This window comes from Nannospalax galili, unplaced genomic scaffold (assembly GCF_000622305.1).
Source record: "Nannospalax galili isolate Female #2095 unplaced genomic scaffold, S.galili_v1.0 scaffold325, whole genome shotgun sequence".
Classification (NCBI taxonomy): Eukaryota; Metazoa; Chordata; class Mammalia; order Rodentia; family Spalacidae; genus Nannospalax; species Nannospalax galili.
In genome coordinates this window covers 1,834,217-1,851,586 of record NW_008355159.1, presented here as the reverse complement: position 1 = coordinate 1,851,586, position 17,370 = coordinate 1,834,217, and the positions used below count along the sequence as shown (strand labels likewise).

The 17,370-nt window shown below is 44.3% G+C and overlaps 1 protein-coding gene across 7 annotated transcripts in view; it reads right to left on the bottom strand.

Moving 5' to 3' along the window:
• The window catches only part of Ctps2 (CTP synthase 2), a 136,934-nt gene that overhangs the window by 97,046 nt on the left and 22,518 nt on the right, over nt 1-17,370 (bottom strand). For all 7 annotated transcript variants that reach the window (XM_017802950.2, XM_017802953.2, XM_029555600.1 and 4 more), the window contains 5 exons: nt 17,089-17,189; nt 8,963-9,079; nt 8,531-8,614; nt 6,792-6,872; nt 458-609 (listed from right to left, as the gene is read on the bottom strand). In XM_017802950.2, the coding sequence (XP_017658439.1) occupies nt 458-609; nt 6,792-6,872; nt 8,531-8,614; nt 8,963-9,079; nt 17,089-17,189 (535 nt within the window). The remainder of the gene's footprint in view (nt 1-457; nt 610-6,791; nt 6,873-8,530; nt 8,615-8,962; nt 9,080-17,088; nt 17,190-17,370) is intronic.

Here is a 17,370-nt window from a genome sequence, read left to right as displayed (position 1 = left end):
TTCTTTGAGAATCCAAAATCCTTTGATTCACTTGGGTTTAAGTACAGCAAAGTGAAAGGCTCCAGAAATCTTCAAAAATAAAGAGAAATACTCTCATGCCATGTTACAGCTTTAGATATATTCACACCAAAATGCTAAACAGGACATACTGAGCCTTTAAAGTAGGTCTTTAGGTAGCTCCACCTCGAAATCCAGGAATTATTAAAGATTACCTAAGGAGGCTGGGCTCAGTCAGTAAAGCACTTGCCACACAAGCATGTGGACCTGAGTTTGAATCAGCAAAACCACATAAAGCCAGATGCCATAGCATGCCTGTCTGTAACTCCACATCCTATTTTTCTATGCATTTATAATTACTGAGAAAAGTCTTAAAAGAATTAGGAGAAAATATTTTAAGAAGTCATATCTGTGGTTTTCTTTTTTTTTAAGGATTACATAAGGAATTCCATTCACATACCTGTCAGCCATATTTTTCCACTTGAAAAGCAAATTACTCGAAGAATCACTGATGGGTAAGCCCAACCTCTCCTTTAAATATTGAACAATGCCTTGCTCCTCCAAAAGGACAGGCACTCGGTAGGTGGAAGAAACATCATGGATACAGATGACCTGATCAATGAGAATAAAACATCTTTCTTAATAGGCCTCTGGAATGAGGCAGAAATCAGACACAATTTATACTGCAAAAAGAAAGCCAAGAAAGGGGCTGGAGAGATGGCTCAGCAATTAAGAGCACTGGCTGCTCTTGTAGAGAACTAGGGTTTGAATCCCACCACCTACATGGTGGCTAACAACTGTCTGTAACTCCAGTTCCAGGGGAATCCAATGCCCTCTTCTGACTTCTGTGGGCATTGCACAACACAGGTGCACTTACAGACACGCAGGCAATACACTCATATACATAAAGAATAAAAATTGAAAAGTAAAAAAAAAAAGCCAAGGTGTGGGGGCACATGCCTGTCATCTCAGCTTCCCAGGAGACTGAGGCAGAAGGATCATGAGTTCTAGGCCAGCCTCAACTGAGAGGGAGGGAGGGAGGGAGAGGGAGGGAGGGAAAGGAGGAAGTGAAGAGGGAGGTGGCTGATGTCATGATTAATTCTGTCAACTTGACACAATCTAGAGTCACTTTGGAAGAGTCTCAATTAGGAATTGTCTAGATTAGATTTGCTTGTGGGCAAGTCTGTAGGGAATTTTGTTAATTATGTTAATTGATATGGGAAGACCCAGCCTAAAAGTGAGTGACCATTCCGTGGGTTTGGGTCCTGGACTGTATAAGAGATAGTGAGCTGAGCAGTAGGCAGGCATGCATTTTTCTCTGCTCTTAAATGAGGATGTGATGTGACTAGCTATTTCAGTTCCTCTTGTCTTGACCTCCTGGGAATTGGAAGCTAAAATAAACCCTTCTCCCCTAAGTTGTTTATCTTGGAGTATTTTATTGTAGGAACAGAAAGGAGACTAAGGCAGCTAGGGATGTACTCAGTTGGCAGAGTGCTTGGCACCATGCATGAGGACCTGGGTTCAATTGCCGGCACCACATAAAATGAAGCATGGTGGCACACACACACGTGATATTCAGGAGGCAGCATCTGGAGGATCAGAAGTTCAAGGTCATCCTTAGCTATACAGCAAGTTCAAGGTTAGCCTGGACTACAGGAGATCCTGTCACAAAAGAAAAGACAAAGAAAAAAGAAAAGGGGAAGGGGGACTGAAGAGATGGCCCAGGGTTAAGAGCACTGGCTGCTCTTATAGAGGACCTGAGTTTGGTTCCCAGCACCCACATGGTGGTGTACAACTATCAGTAACTCCAGTTCCTAGGATCTGATGAGGTCTTCTGGCCTCCATGGACATTGTATGCACTTACATACATGCATGCATGCAAAACACTAATACACATAAATTTTTTTTTTTGAAAAAAGAAAAAAGTGTCTTTTTTAATAAAAAGCATAAGAAAGCCAGGAGTAGTAGTACACACCTTTAATCCCAGCACTCCAGACACAGTGGTAGGCAGATCTCTGTGACAGTAAATTCCAAGCCAGCCAGGGCTATACAGTGAGACCCTATCTCAAAAGTTAAAACAAACAAACAAAAAAAGCCAGGCATGGTAGTACATGCCTGAATCTCATCATTTCAAGGACGTGGAAGCAGGAAGATCAGGAGCTTTATCTTCTACTATGTAGGAAGTTTGGAGACTAGCCTGGACTACAAGACACCCTATCTCCCCCGAAAACAATTTTTTTTTTTTTAATTTTGAGGCAAGGTCTCACTGTGTACCCCTGGCTGGCCTGGAACTTGTTATATAGACCAAGTTGGCCTGCCTTGAACTCACAGAAATTTGCCTACTTCTGCCTCCTGAGTGTTGGAATTAAAGGGGTGGGTCACACCTTGCCTGGAAAAAGATTTGAACTGACATATTTTGTATGCACTGCACGCAGGGTTGCCTCTGCGGCACTGATGCTGGATAGTGTACCCTGTCTTGTAAGGGTGTGGATAAGATTGTTACTGCTGCTACTATAGTTGCTTTCATCTCCGGTCTGCCAATTTGTTCCCTGTTCCCTTCCTTTGGATAAATTTACAAGTGCGCATTGACCTCAGTGAAATTAATTACACCTGTTAGAAAAGAAACATCCCTTTAAGCAGCCAGTGGTAACAACTGTGAGTGACTTCTACACTTAATCCAATTGCTTTCAGCATCCTCTCAAAAACATGCACGAGATTACCTGTAGGCATTTAAGGATCTGCCCATCTTAAAGGCCAAGAAATGTTCTGCCAACTTTCTGTTCAGCATTCCCAACCCCACAGCTATCAAGAGCTGTTCAGCCCTTTGAACAGTGCCGCCTTGCAACTCAGACTACAATGCTTCAATGCGCATGTACCAGGGCAGTTTCTAGCACCAAGAAGTCACTGATATGGAGCTCTATCCCAATTACTAATCGAAGCTAACTCTCAGGTGTGGGGGTGGGGCTCAGTGGTAGAGACTCGCTTAACATCCCCACCACCACACATACACACACAAAAGTGCCAGGCATGATGGTAGGTGCCAGTGATCCCAGCACTTGGCTGTGAGAATCAAGAGTTCAAGACCAGTCTTGGCTACATGGTGAAATGCAGGCCAACCTGGGCTACATGACCACTTTTCTCAAAATTTTTAGAAAAAAACTAAATATCAATACAAGCATGGTGGTACTCATCTGTTATCTCAGCACCCAGGAGGCTCAAACAAAAAGATCACACAAGTTTGAGGTCAGCCTAGCTACAACAGGAAACCCTCATCTAAAAAACAAAAAAGGAAGAAAGAACAAACAAACAAAAGAAAGAAAAGGAAAAAAAACAGGGGGGAATGGAAAGATGGCTCAGTGTTTAAAAGCACTTGCTGCTCTTTCAGAGTATCAGTTTGGTTCCCAGCACCCACATGGCAGCTCACAACTGTTAGGGTTCCAAATAGCAGCTCCCCCCCCTCCCCAACAGGGACCTACAAACTCTGCTGAGAAGCACCCTGCCTTTCCTCTGACCTCCCTACCTGCTTCCCCCTCCCTGATTTCTCCCCCAAACATTCCCCTTCCACACCCTAAAGCCCCCATATATAAAGTCCCAGCTCACAACCCGTGGGCTGACATCTTTCCCTTCCCGGACATCTTTCCCTGACATCTTTCCCTTCCCCCTTCCCTTCCCCTTCCCTTCCCTGACATCTTTCCCTCCGCCGACATCTTTCCCTTCCCCAAGGGAAAGGTGCCCCATGCGAAATAAATCTGTATCCCGCTGAGAATTCCATCTGTGCCTCAGTGCCTTCCTCCATCCACCCACTCGCTCCCCGCCCATTCTCTACCTATCAACAACCATCTGTAACTCCAGTTCCAGTGGATCCAATCCCTTCTTGTTGCCTCCATGGGCACCAGGTACACACACTGTACACATTCATACATGCATAAATGCAGGCAATCACTCATGCACATAAAAATAGAAATAAAAAAAAATTAATCTATGGTCAGCTGCAACTTCCACAAGTGAAAATCATGGAACTGTTTATTCATCCATCCTCTAGACCAGAGAGAAACTTTCTTCTTGGCTACATGGTGAGTTTGAGGCCATGTCTCAAAAGAGAAAAAAGGAAGGGGGTGGGGCTGGAGAGATGGCTCAGCCCTTAAGAGCACTCTGGCTGCTCTTGCAGAGGACCCCGGTTCAATTCCCAGTACCCAAATGGCAGCTAACAACTGTTCATAACTCCAGTTCCAGGAGGTTGACGCCCTCTTCTGACCTCTGTGGGCATTGCATGACACGATGCACCTACCTACGTGCAGGCAATACACTCATACACATAAAATTAAAATAATAAATAAAATTTTCTTTGGTCTTTCTGACACAGGGTCTCCCTGTAGCCCAGCTGGCCTGGGACTCTCTATGTAGACCAGGCTGGCCTGGAACTCACAGAAATCTGCCTGCCTCTGCCTCCCGAGTGCTGGGATTAAAGGCATGTGCTACCACACCTGGCCATAAAATATTTTTTTAATAAGAAAAAAAAAGACTGGATCAGTATTACAGGCGTTAGGCTCCACAGGGACTACAGTTGGAACTACATCTTCCTTCTCAGAGCTCTCCAATGCAAAAGGCTTACCTTCTATTTTAGAAACCAGGCCATGTTTGCTTAGTCACATGCAAAGCACTGTCTCCCAAGAGGAAGGGTACACAAAGCAACTAAACCCAAATAAAGTGGCCTGGCAGCACACACACTGACAAGTCCCTTCCTTTTCAGAGCTCAGGCTTGCAAGTCTCAGGCAGAGGGTTCTCCATCAGCCTGCTCCCCAGGCACAGACACCCCATAGCAGCTTTGAGACTTCAGAGAACCCAGAGTTCACATAAAGAATTTCTATTCAGCCTCAGCATGTTCCTGAGCTCCAGTCACACTGCCCAAACGCCAGGCTTACTGGGAACAAGAGCCAGAAAGAAAAAGAGAAATCAAATGTCAGAAGACCCAGGTGGGAATCCTGCAGAGCAGAGGGCCAGAACCTGAATCATGGTCATTTCTGAGGCAATTTGGCCACGTTTGAGAACAGCAGAAGGCATTGTGTGAATGCCAGCACACTCATGTGCTTAAGCTGTACCAGGTACAAGAGAAATGAATGAAAGCAGTTAAGTGTTGTTAGGGTTCCAATAGCAGCCCCCTCCCCCTCCCCAACAGGGACCTACAAACTCTGCTGAGAAGCAGCCTGCCTTTCCTCTGACCTCCAAAGATAAGCAGAGTTCCTCTTATCTTAAGAGGAAAAGAAGACACTTCCACACCCTAATCCTACCTGCTTCCCCCTCCCTGATTCCACACCCTAAAGCCCCCATATGTAAAGTCCCAGCTCACAACCCGTGGACATTCTTTCCTGGACATCTTTCCTTCCCTGACATCCTTCCCTTCCTTCCCTTCCCCCTTCCCTTCCCTTCTCTTCCCTTCCATGTGTCTCTTCGTGGAACTCTTTCCCTTCCCGAGGGAAAGGTGCCCCGTGCGAAATAAATCTATGTCCCACTGAGCATTCCATCTGAGCCTCCGTGCCTCATCCATCCGCTCGTGCCTCCTCCATCTGCGCCGCTCGCTCCCGCCCATTCTCTACCTATCAAGTGTCCTGGAAAGAAAGAGGCTGAAAGGATGGCAAAGAGGTATCACATAGTTCTCTTTTTTTTCTTTAAAATTTTATTTATTATTTTTATTTTATGTGTATGCGTGTATTGCCCGCATGTAGGTAAGTACACCCGTGTCGTGCAATGCCCTCAGAGGTCAGAAAAGGCTGTCTAATCCCCTGGGACTGGAGTTATAGACAGCTGTTATCTGCCATGCGGGTGCTGGGATTCGAGCCCCGGTCTTCTGCAAGAACAACCAGTAGTTCTTAACCACTGAACCATCTCTCCAGCCCCACATAGTTCTTTTACTACAAGTTTCAATGAGCTAAAAAAGCCCACCCAAGCCGGGCGTGGTGGTGCACACCTTTAATCCCAGCACTTGGGAGGAGAGTTCTAGGCAAGCCTGGTCTACATAGTGAGTTCCAGGTCAGCTGGGGCTACAAGGAGACCCTGTCTCAAAAAGACCAAAAAAAAAAAAAAAAAAAAAAACACCCTAACATCCCCCTGGGGAGGCAACTCACTGTATTTTTACATTTTTTTTTTAAAAAAAAAAAAAAAAAAAAAAAAAAAAGACTACTCTGAGCTGCACCTGTGGTAGCACATGACTGTAATTTCAGTACATGGGAAGTAGGGTCAAAAGGATCAGTAATTCAAGGTTACAGGAGACCCTGTGGCTCAGCAACCTGAGTTTAATCCCTGGAACCCATTTAAAAGTGGAAGAAGGGTCGAAGAGATGGCTCAGCAGTTAAGAGCACTAGCTGCTCTTGCATAGGACCCGGGTTCAACTCCCAGGACCCACATGGTCACTAACAACCATCTGTAACTCCAGTTCCAAGGGATCCAGTGCCCTCTTCTGACCTCCACAGGCATTGCACAACACAAGTGCACATACACACATGCAGACAATACACTCATACACATAAAATAAATGTTTCTTTTAAAAAAGTGGAAGGAGAGAACAGACTCCACAAAGTTGTCCTCTGACCCTCATATGCACACATATACACTCAATAATAATAATATTTTTGGAGGGGAAGGGGTCTGAGACAAGGTCTTCCTGTAGACCCAGCTGGCATGGAACTCTGTTTGTAGACCAGGCTAGCCTCAATCTTAGAGGACTGGGATTAAAGGCACGCACCACCACACTTGGCAATAATAAATTTTTAAAAATCTAAAGAGCACCAAGCACCAACCTGTTCAGGGTTCACATGACAAAACATAGAAATCTTCTCCTTCACAGGCATCTCAATGGGCGAGGAGCTTCGGCAGACAATCTGTGGAAGCCAGTTAGGCACGGGTCAGCAAATAGGAAAGGGCTGCTCAGTTGCTCTGCATTGTCAGGAGAGCACTATATTCATTTCTTTTTACTATAATAGACTAGACCCCAGGATGTACTTGTTCACTCTGGGCATTCAACTAACTGCACCATGAGAAATTGGTCTAGCCACTAGCATAAGCATGTCTGAGTTCAACAGAAATCTACCAGAAAGAACTCAAAACATCAAAACATCTCTGATGAATGGAGGCAGGGCAGTATTATTTCACTAAATGTAAGAAAAACGGGCTGGAAAGATGGCTCAGCGGTTAAGAGCAGTGACTACTCCTGAAGAGGACCCAGGTTTGATTCCCAGCACCCATATGGCAGCTAACAGCCATCCATAACTCAGTTCCAGGGAATCTGATGCCCTCTTCTGACCTCCATGGACATTCCATGACACAGGTGCTGGAGAGATGGCTCAGTGGTTAAGAATACTGGTTGCCCAGGGGAATCCGAAGCCTTCTTCTGACCTCTGCAGCATTGCATGGCATGGGTGCACTCACGTACATGGAAGCAATACACTCATACACATAAAATAAAAATAATAAATAAAATATTTTTAAAAAAAGAAGAGAAGAAAAGCTGGATTAGGGGTTGACAAACTGTTTCTCTAACGGCCAGACAGGAAGCATTTTAGGTTTCCAGGTCAAGCACTCACTGTCCTGCTACTCAGCTGTGCCAAAACAGTTACAGATATGTAAGAAATAAGTGTGTGTCAATAAAACTTTATTTACAAAAACAGATGACTTTACAGGCCAGCCAGGGCTACATAGTGAGACCCTGCCTATAAAAAAACAAAAACAAAAACAAACCAGGCAGCTGCTTTGTGAACCCTTATTTGCCGACCGCTGGCTGTAACTGCTATAAGAACACATCACACTGCTTTTAGACTAAAACTCAAAGCAAGGGTAGCAGCTCCAAACAGGGTCACAGGAAAATCCCAAGGTGTCGCCTTCACTCTGAAGGATCCAGGAACCTTATGAATCACAGGGCATCAAATTTGGTCTACTATCAGGGGAGCCAATCAAATGAGGGCCCAGAGAAGAATGGATGGCCAATTTAAGGTTAAAGACATAATCTCTTCCTGGCTGCCAGATATAAAAAGCTTACTACCACAGGAACTATTTGAGAGCTACAAGGACCCAGGTGATTAGTCAAATTTTAAGGTGCTGGGGGTGTGCCTCAGAGGCAGAGCACATGCTTAGCAAGTGCAAGGCCCTGGGTTCCATCCTCAGCACCAAAATCAAGAGACAAAAACCAAAACAAACAAAAAACCCCGCTACTGACTTTTGGTTTCTTTGTTTTAAATATTTTATTTACTATTTTTATTTTATGTGTATGTGTGTATTGCCTGTGTGTAGGTAAGTGCACCCATGTTGTGCAATGCCCACGGAGGACAGAAGAGGCTGTTGGATCCCCTGGAACTGGAGTTAAGGACAGTTGTTAGCTGCCATGTGGGTGCTGGGATTCGAACCCGGGGCTTCTGCAAGAACAACCAGTGTTCTTAACCACTGAGCCATCTCTCCAGCCCTGCTATTGACTTTTATAGCTGTGATGTGCAGGTCCTACTCTGAGAGACCCTAGGGACAAACTTACCCACTGTGCTTAACTCACCAGATCTGGAGACAGGCCCAACCCCCGAAGCGCACGAACACTGTTTTGTGTGGGCTTGGTTTTTTGTTCTCTGGTAGCACTGGGCTAAAAAGAAATGAGTCATCATTGGTACAACTGGATATCTAATGTGTGACTCTTGAATTGTGAATGTGGGGCACATAAAATATCGGTGGAGGGTGCACGAGGTGGCTCAGTAGGTAAAAACCCCTTCCACCAAGCCTGAATTCAATCCTTGGGACCCACATAGAAGAGAACCAGCTTCCACAAGTTGTCCTCTGATCCCATATACACACCATGGCATGCAAATATGCACACACACACATACACACACACACACACAAATAAAATGTAATAAAAACTTAAAATGAAAACATCAGTGGGGAAAAAAAAGTGATCCAAGTTACTGTCGACTTACTTATCTGTAAAACCTACCTGTGGGACAAGGCTGACATGAATATTATAGAAATTCTCTCTTTTTGCCTTAAACTGGAACTGTCGGAATGCTTCCACAAATGGCATTCCTTCGATGTCGCCTATAGTGCCTCCCAGCTGAGGATGGAAAACAAAAATAAGACACAGAAGATCCAACATCTCCCACAGCACATAAATAGAAAAATCTTATTTTTCTTTACTTAAAAAAAAATTTTTTTTTAGGCAGAATCTCACACTGTAGTCCAGGACCTTACTATATAGCCCAGGCTGGCTTCAAGCATGTAGCATGAGGCACCACACCTGGTTTAAACAAAAATTTAATAGACTGAGTCTAAGAACTAGTTTAATATTTGCACAATAACAGAAGTCTGTAATCATTATATACCTAAAATGAATGAAATTGTATATTAAGTTAAACTTCAATAAAACCATTCATAAAAAAGCCTGGTCTGGTAGGACACACCTGTAACCTCAGCACTGACACAGAAGCATCACAACTCCCTGGGAAACCTAGATCTTATCTTGTCTCAAAAAAAAAAAAAAAAGAAGCCAGGTGGCAGAAGCTGAGGCAGAAGGATTGCCTCAAGTTCTCAAGTTTGAGGACTTCCTGGGCTAAATAGTGAGTTCCAGGGAAGCTTGTGCTACAGTGAGAGTTGGTCTGAATAAAAAAAAAAACAAAAACAAAAAAGAGAGAGGGAGACGGGGAGGGAGGGAGAGAGAGAAAGAGAGAGAGAGAGAGAGAGAGAGAGAGACTGACTCATAAGCAGATAAAAAGATCTAAGTACAGGTGAGATGGCTCTGCCAATAAAAGTGCTTACAGTCAAGTCTGACAACCCGAGTCCAATCCCCGAGATCCACATGGTGGAAGGAGAGAACTGAATCCCACAAATTTTCCTCTGACCTCCAAACATATACCATGCACCCCATACACACACACACATACACACACACACACACACACACACACACACACACAATAAATATTTGAGAAAATGTTCAGCCAGGCATGGTGTGCACACCTTTAATCCCAAGTACTTAGGAGGCAGAGGCTGGCAGATCTCTATGAGCTTGAAGTCAGTCTGATCTACAAATTCCAGGCCAGCCAGGGCTACATGGTAAGACCCTGTTTTGGAAAAAGAAAAAGTTGAAAATACATAAATGAGGAGCTGGAGAGATGGCTAAGTGGTTAAGAGCACTGGCTGCTCTACCAGAAGACCTGGGTTCGATTCCCAGCACTCACATGGCAGCTAACAACCGTCTGTAATTCCAGTTCCAGGGGAGTCAGACGCCCTCTTCTGACCTCCACGGGCATTGCACGACATGGGTGTACTTACAGACATATAGGCAATATACTCATACACACAAAATTTAAAAAAAAATAATAAAATATTTTTTGAAAAAAAGAAAGTAACTAAATGAAATAAAGAAAAGGTCCAAAGTATGGATCACAGAGGAGAAAGATAAGCGAGTTTCTACCGATGGTCCCAGTTGGAACAAAAAGCTAAAAAACTTCACTCAAATCCTGTGACAAAAGGCTGACAGTCACCTGTTTCTGCTTGAATTGCTAGATTGATTAAAATACTGAATGTTCAAGAAATCTCTCCCTCTCCTTCTCCCTTTCTCCACACAGATACAAACATACACACGCCTACATGTGTTTGAACAGTCTCCTTGTAGTGTTGGTACTACCAGAATGAAAAGGGCTATTATTAAAACACGCTGGCTTTCTGAAACTAATAGTACCTAAAGCCCCATGAATGTTCCTGGCAGTGTAATCCTTCAATAAATGTCAACTTAACAATGTGTTTCCAACAAGGTTACTTAAAGCATTTCACTTTTGACAAATATAAAATTCTCCTTAACCCATTCGGGCTCAGATTAAATACCCAAAGAGATCACACAGACTTTAAAATGACTTCTCCAGGAGCTGGAGAGATGGCTCAGTGGTTAAGAGCACTGACTGCTCTTGCAGAGGACACGGGTTCGATTCCCAGCACCCACATGGTGGCTATGAACCATCCTTAACTCCAGTTCCAAGAGATCCAACGCCCTCTTCTGATCTCCATGGGCACTGCACAACACGGGTACACCTACCTACGTGCAGGCAATACACTCCTACACATAAAATAAGAATAAAAAATAAAATGACTTCTCCAGCATTTGAACATCTACTATACACTCAACAACAGGTAAAGTGCTGAGAAGAACTGAAAACACCTTCCTAGCCAGAAGTGAGGCACATGCCTGGAGAGGCAGAGGCAAAAAGATCGCCACAATTTTGAAGGTACATAGCAGAAAAAAATACATAATTCTAAGGAACTCAGAATTTTTTTTAAACAGGGTCTTTATGTAGCCCAGGCTGGCAATGAGCTCACTATGTAGCCAAAGATGACCTTGAACTTCTACAAAAGCAAAGCCAGGTATGGTGGCTCTTGCCATGTAATCCCAACACTTCGGAAGAGACAGGACCAGGAGTTCAAGGTCATCTCAGCTACATAGCAAACTTGAGGCCAGCCTGGGCTATGTGAGAAACTATCACAACACACACACACACATACACACACACATGCACAGAGCAAAAAAAAATGTATATAATCAGGAACTTAGCAGGGTATGAGTGCCCACTAACTAAAAGACACCAGAACTTAACAAAAATCTTAAGAAAAATATCTGGGCTGAGGAGATGGCTCAACAGTTAAAAGCACTGACTGCTCTTGAAGAAGACCCAGATTTGATTCCCAGCACCCACATAGCAGTTAACAACCACCCGAAACTCCAGTTCCAGGGGATCCAAGGCCCTCATCTGTCCTCCGTGCATTGCATGACATGGGTGCACATGCAGGCAATACACTCATACACATAAAGTAAAAATAATAAATAAAATATTTTTTAAAAAGACAGCAACAGCAGGGCACAGTGGAACACAGCTGTAATGTCAGCACTCGGGAGGCTGAAGCAGGAAGACTGCTGGAAGTTCTAGGCCAACATGGATTACTTACTAAATTCAAGGCCAGTTTAGGATACACAGAGAAACACTGCCTCAAAAACAAAAGGGGGGGGAAGAGGGGGCAGAGCCTTTAATCCCAGGACAAGGGTGGGAGAGGCAGTGGATCTCTGTGAGTTCAAGGCCAGCCTGGTCTACATAACGAGTTCCAGGCCAGCTGAGGCTATAGGGAGACCTTGTCTCAAAAAAGACAAAAAAAAAAGTGTGTATGTATGTGGTATGTGTCACATGTATATGTACACATATATGAAAGCCAGAGGTCCACCCCGAATGTCTTCTTCAGTTGCTTAGCACTTTATTTATTTATTTATTTATTTAGAGGTGGGGTCTCCTTGTAGTCCCAACTGGCCTAAAACACTTATGTACACCAGGTTGGCCTTGAACTCACAGAGATCCACCTGCCTCTGCCTCCCGAGAGCTGGGATTAAAGATATGTGCCACCACACCCGGTGCCAGTACATTTTAAAACAATAAAAAGGGCCGAGCATGATGGTGCACACCTTTAGTTCCAGCACTCAGGAGGCAGAGGCAGGCAGGATCTCTGTGAGATCGAAGCCAGTCCAATCTACATAGAGAGTCCCAGGCCAGCTGGGGTTACAGGGAGGCCCTGTCTCAAAAAACAAAAACAAACAAACAACAACAAAAAAAAACAAGAAGGAAAAGGAAACAAAACAAGTCAACAGGACATCCTGGGGTGGGGGGTGTTGTTTTTGTGGTGCTGGGGATGTAATCCAGGGTCTCACATACAGTAAGTAGGTTCTCTACTACTGAGCTATAAGCCTAGCCCCCTTCTGTTTTTATTTTTTGTGATTTCCTTTTCTTGGTTCATTTGTGTTTGAGACAGGTTCTGACTCTACAGCTCAGATTGGACTGGAACTCGGTGTGTAGCCTAGGCTGGCCTCAAATACTCAGCAGTCCCCTTGCCTCAGCCTCCAGAGTGCTGGGATTTCAAGCCACCGAATGGGGCTTCCTCTTGTGCTTTTTTTTTCTTTTTCAATTAACTATGAATTTCTATATAATCCCCTTTTTAAAGTTTAGTCTGTTTATATTAGTTGGTCATAGAATTCTTCAATTTGATTGTTTTTGGGTTTTTTTTTCCTAGAACTGGGGAAATGGGCAAGAGGCCCCAACCTTAGCCGAGAAACTCCTGACAGCTGGTCACTGCTGGGTGAGGGAGAGTTGATCTTCTTTAAGGGAGTGTAATGCTAGATAGGCTGACCAGGCCCCAGTGGATGAACTCAGACTGAGGGACATCTGAAGGACACAAACTTGATTTGACAGGCCTTAACATATATGACAGAATGCATGAAGTCCTCGTATGCTTTTTGATACTGTGGTTGTCAACAGAAAATAAGGAAAGGTGAGCAGGATTTAAACATTATCCTTTCCTGCCCTCATGTGGTCTGTCAAGGTACCGCAACATCTCAACCCATTCCAAAGTTCCATTTACTCTGCCTCTGGATCATCCTTGAGATAGTCCCCTTACCATAAATTTGCAGTCATTAAATGGAAAACTCCAAAATAGATAACATATATAAGTTTTAATTAACTTTTATTACAATGTAATGTTATAATTGTTGCATTTTGCTGTTAATCTTTTATTGTGCCCAATTTATAAATTTAATTTTATGTATCATATGGTCAGGAATATAATTCCAGCACTTGGGAAGCTAAGGCAGAAGGACTGCTGAGTCATAGGCAAGCCTGGGCTATACAGTGAGCTCCAGGCTAGCCTAAGCAACAGAGTGAAGCCCTGTCTCAAAAATCCAAATCAGAGGGGCTGGAAAGATGGCTGAGCGGTTAAGTGAACACTGGCTATTCTTGCAGAGGAACCAGGTTTGGTTCCCAGGACCTACATGGCAGCTAACAACCATCTATAACTCCAGTTCCAAGGATCCAACACACGGCATTGCACAACACAGGTGCACTTACAAACATGCAGTCAATATACTCAAACATAAACTAAAAATAATAAATTTAAAGAAAACTGGGACTGGAGAGATGGTTCAGTATTTAAGAACACTGGTTGCTCTTGCAGAAGACCTGTGTTTGGTTTCTAGTATTCACATGGTAGCTAATACATTCTTAACTCTAGTTCTAGGGGATCCACCCTCTCTGGCCACTGCAAGCACCAGGCATATATGTGGTATACTTACATACATGCAGGCAAAACATTCATGCACATAAAATAAAAATAAAACAAAATATTTTTAAAAATCCAAATCAATCACCGGGTGTCGTGGCGCACATCTTTAATTCCAGCACAGGGGAGGCAGTGGCAGGCAGATCTTTGTGAATTCGAGGCCAGCCTGGTCTACATAGTGAGTTCCAGGACAGCTGGGGCTACAGGGAGACCCTATCTCAAAAAGGCAAAAAAAAAAAAATCCAAACCATCCAAAACACCCAGGCTTGGTGCCAATGCCTTTAATCCCAGTACTCCAGAGGCAAGTGGATTTCTTTGAGTTCAAGGCCAGTCTGTGCTACACAGAGTTCCAGGCCAGCTGGAGCTATAGGAAGACCCTGTCTCAAAAAAAAAAAAAACAAAACTTTATCATAGGTATTGTACATAAGAAAAATACATTAGTGTTTGGCATGGTATGGGACAAAAAAAGAATTGTAAGGGTAACTGAAGAAAGTGGGGTTCTGTGATGCAGCTGCCATGAAGTGAGCTTCTGTGATGGGGTAGGACTTTCAGTAACGGACCTGCTTTGGGGTTCCCAGACTGCTGGAGGTAATCCTTCACCTTTACTCTATAAGCAAGCCCAATAAACTCATTGGTTCACAAAAAGAAAAAAAAAACTTTGAAAGAGAACTGAGAATGTAGCCCAGTTGGCAGAGTGCTTGCCCAGCCCTGAGTTCAATCCCCACCCCTGAATCAAACTGGTCATGGTGATATACACATGTAATCCTAGTACTTAGGAGATAGAGAAAGAGGAATCAGAAATTCGAGAACATCCTAGGCCACATAGCAGAGTTCGAGTCCAGGGCTATAGAAGACTGTTTCAAAAATGGGAAATACTGGGGCTAGGGGGATGGCTCAGTGGGTAAAGTACTTGGTATGCAAACCTGACAACCTGAGTTCAGATCTCTAGGACCCACATGAAAGCTAGACAAAGTAGAGCAAGCATCTATAATCCTAGCACAGCCCTAATGCAAGATGGGAAGTAGAGACAAAACAATAGCCAGAAGCTCAAAGGCCAGCTAGCCTGGTCTACAGAGCAGAGAAACAGCAGAGACCCTGTCTCAAATGAAATTGAAGGTGAGGACCAACACCCAACGCTGTCCTCTGACGTACATACCTCTCTCTCTCTCTCTCTCTCTCTCTCTCTCTCTCTCTCTCTCACACACACACACACACCACCACCACCACCCCCTCCACCACCACCACCACCCCCTCCACCACCACCACCACCCCCTCCACCACCACCACCACCACCACCACCACCACCACCACCACCACAGATGGTTTGAATGAGAAATGTGCCCCGCAAGCTCAAATATTTCAGCACTTGGTATCTGGTCCCCAGATGGTAGCACTGTTTGAGGACAGTAATGGAATCCTTGGGTCTTGCTGGAGGAAGCAGCATCACTGCTGGTGGGTTCATAGCCTCCTCTCACTTCCAGCCTGCCCTTTCTGCTTCCTCCTAGTGATTTAAGATGTAAGAGTTCAAGCCAAGTGAGGTGGCACATGCCTTAAATCAAGAGAGAGAGAGAGAGAGAGAGAGAGAGAATGCAAGAGTTCAAGCTGGGCGTGGCGGCACATGCCTTTAATACCAGAACTTGGGAGGCAGAGGCAGGCAGATCTCTGTCAGCTTTCTACTCAGGCAGCCTCTGCTGCCATGCCTCTTTGCCATGATGGCCTCTTATCCCTCGGGAACCATAAGTGCAAATAAACTATTCCTTCTATAAATTACCTTGCTTATGGTGTTTTATCACAGTATCAGAAAAGTAACTAATACACAAAATTTTTTAAAAAAAAGAAAAGAAAAAAGGAAGTATTGCTTCTTTCCTTGGTGTAAAATAGGAAGGAAGTACCACCTAGCCAGAGAACAGTTTGCATAGAACACTACAGTATGCAGATGGAGAGGAAGCAAAGAAAGAGAAGGCAGTCAACAAGTGGCAAATTCAAATACTGCTCTCTTTAAAAGGCTGATACCTTTTAAAAGGCTGATACTTACCGCCTCTACCATCTGACTTTCCCAACCCAATCTCTCTCTACTTTTCACAACACTTTCCAAATGTTTCTGCAATGCTATGCATTTAAAATGTACTGTTGTGGGCTAGGCATGTAGCATAGTTTGTAGAGTATATGCCTAGCATGCACAAAGTCTTGAACTCCATTCCAAGCACAGCATAAACCAAGTGGGGTGGCACATGCCTGTAATCCCAGCACTTGGGAAGTAGAGGCAGGAGGACCAGAAGTTCAAAGTTTGCATTGACTATATAGCAAGTTCAAGGCCAGCTTGGGCTACATAAGACCCTGTCTGAAATAAGTAAAATACACTCTGTTAGCAGGGCAGAGTGGTGCACGCCTTTAAACCCAGCACTCAGGAAGCAGAGGCAGGCAGATTTCTGTGAGATCAATGCCAGCCTGGTCTACATAGCCAGTTCCAGGCCAGCTGGGGCTACAGGGAGACTGTCATAAAAACAAAACCAAGGGCCAAGTGTGGTAGTGCACACCTTTAATCCCAGCACTCAGGAGGCAGAGGCAGGCAGATATCTGTGAGATGGAGGTCAGCCTGGTCTACGTAGCAAGTTCCAGGCCAGCTGGGGCTACAGGGAGACCAAGTCACAAAATAAAAAAATAAATAAACCCAAAATACACACTCTGCTGTGTATGGACAGTACTTCTATGAGCTCCTCCGGGACAGCAACTCTCCATTCCAGGTTCCAGCTCCAACACTGATTTCAAAACTGCATGCCCATCCCAGGTGGTTCTCTGTTTAATAACAATCTTCACCAACCTGTGACCATTTCTGTTGTTCCCTGCTGGAACCCCACCACCCAGCCTAGTGAACAACACCGAGGAGGTGAGCTGTGCATTACTTTGTTGAGTGAATGAAGACTGGATGCTTCAAGACCCCACAGGACAGTGGTTTTATGAAGAAAAGTTTGTGCTTGCCTCAATAATGCATATTTGGGGCTCCTGCTTATTATCGTCCACAGGCACCTTGGCTTGATTCAGAACCCATTCCTGGATAGCGTCAGTAATGTGGGGGACAACTGCAGAAAGAAGGAACAAATAACATAGCAGCTTAGTCATGTTCATGAGGAAGGAAACACTTTAGACCTCTCAAATGACCCGAAAGGCACCAGACAAATTAGACAGGCTGGAGACTGTATACCTTCATCTCCCTTGCTGGAACCAGTGTGGACTGATGAATTTAAGACCAGTCATGCCCAC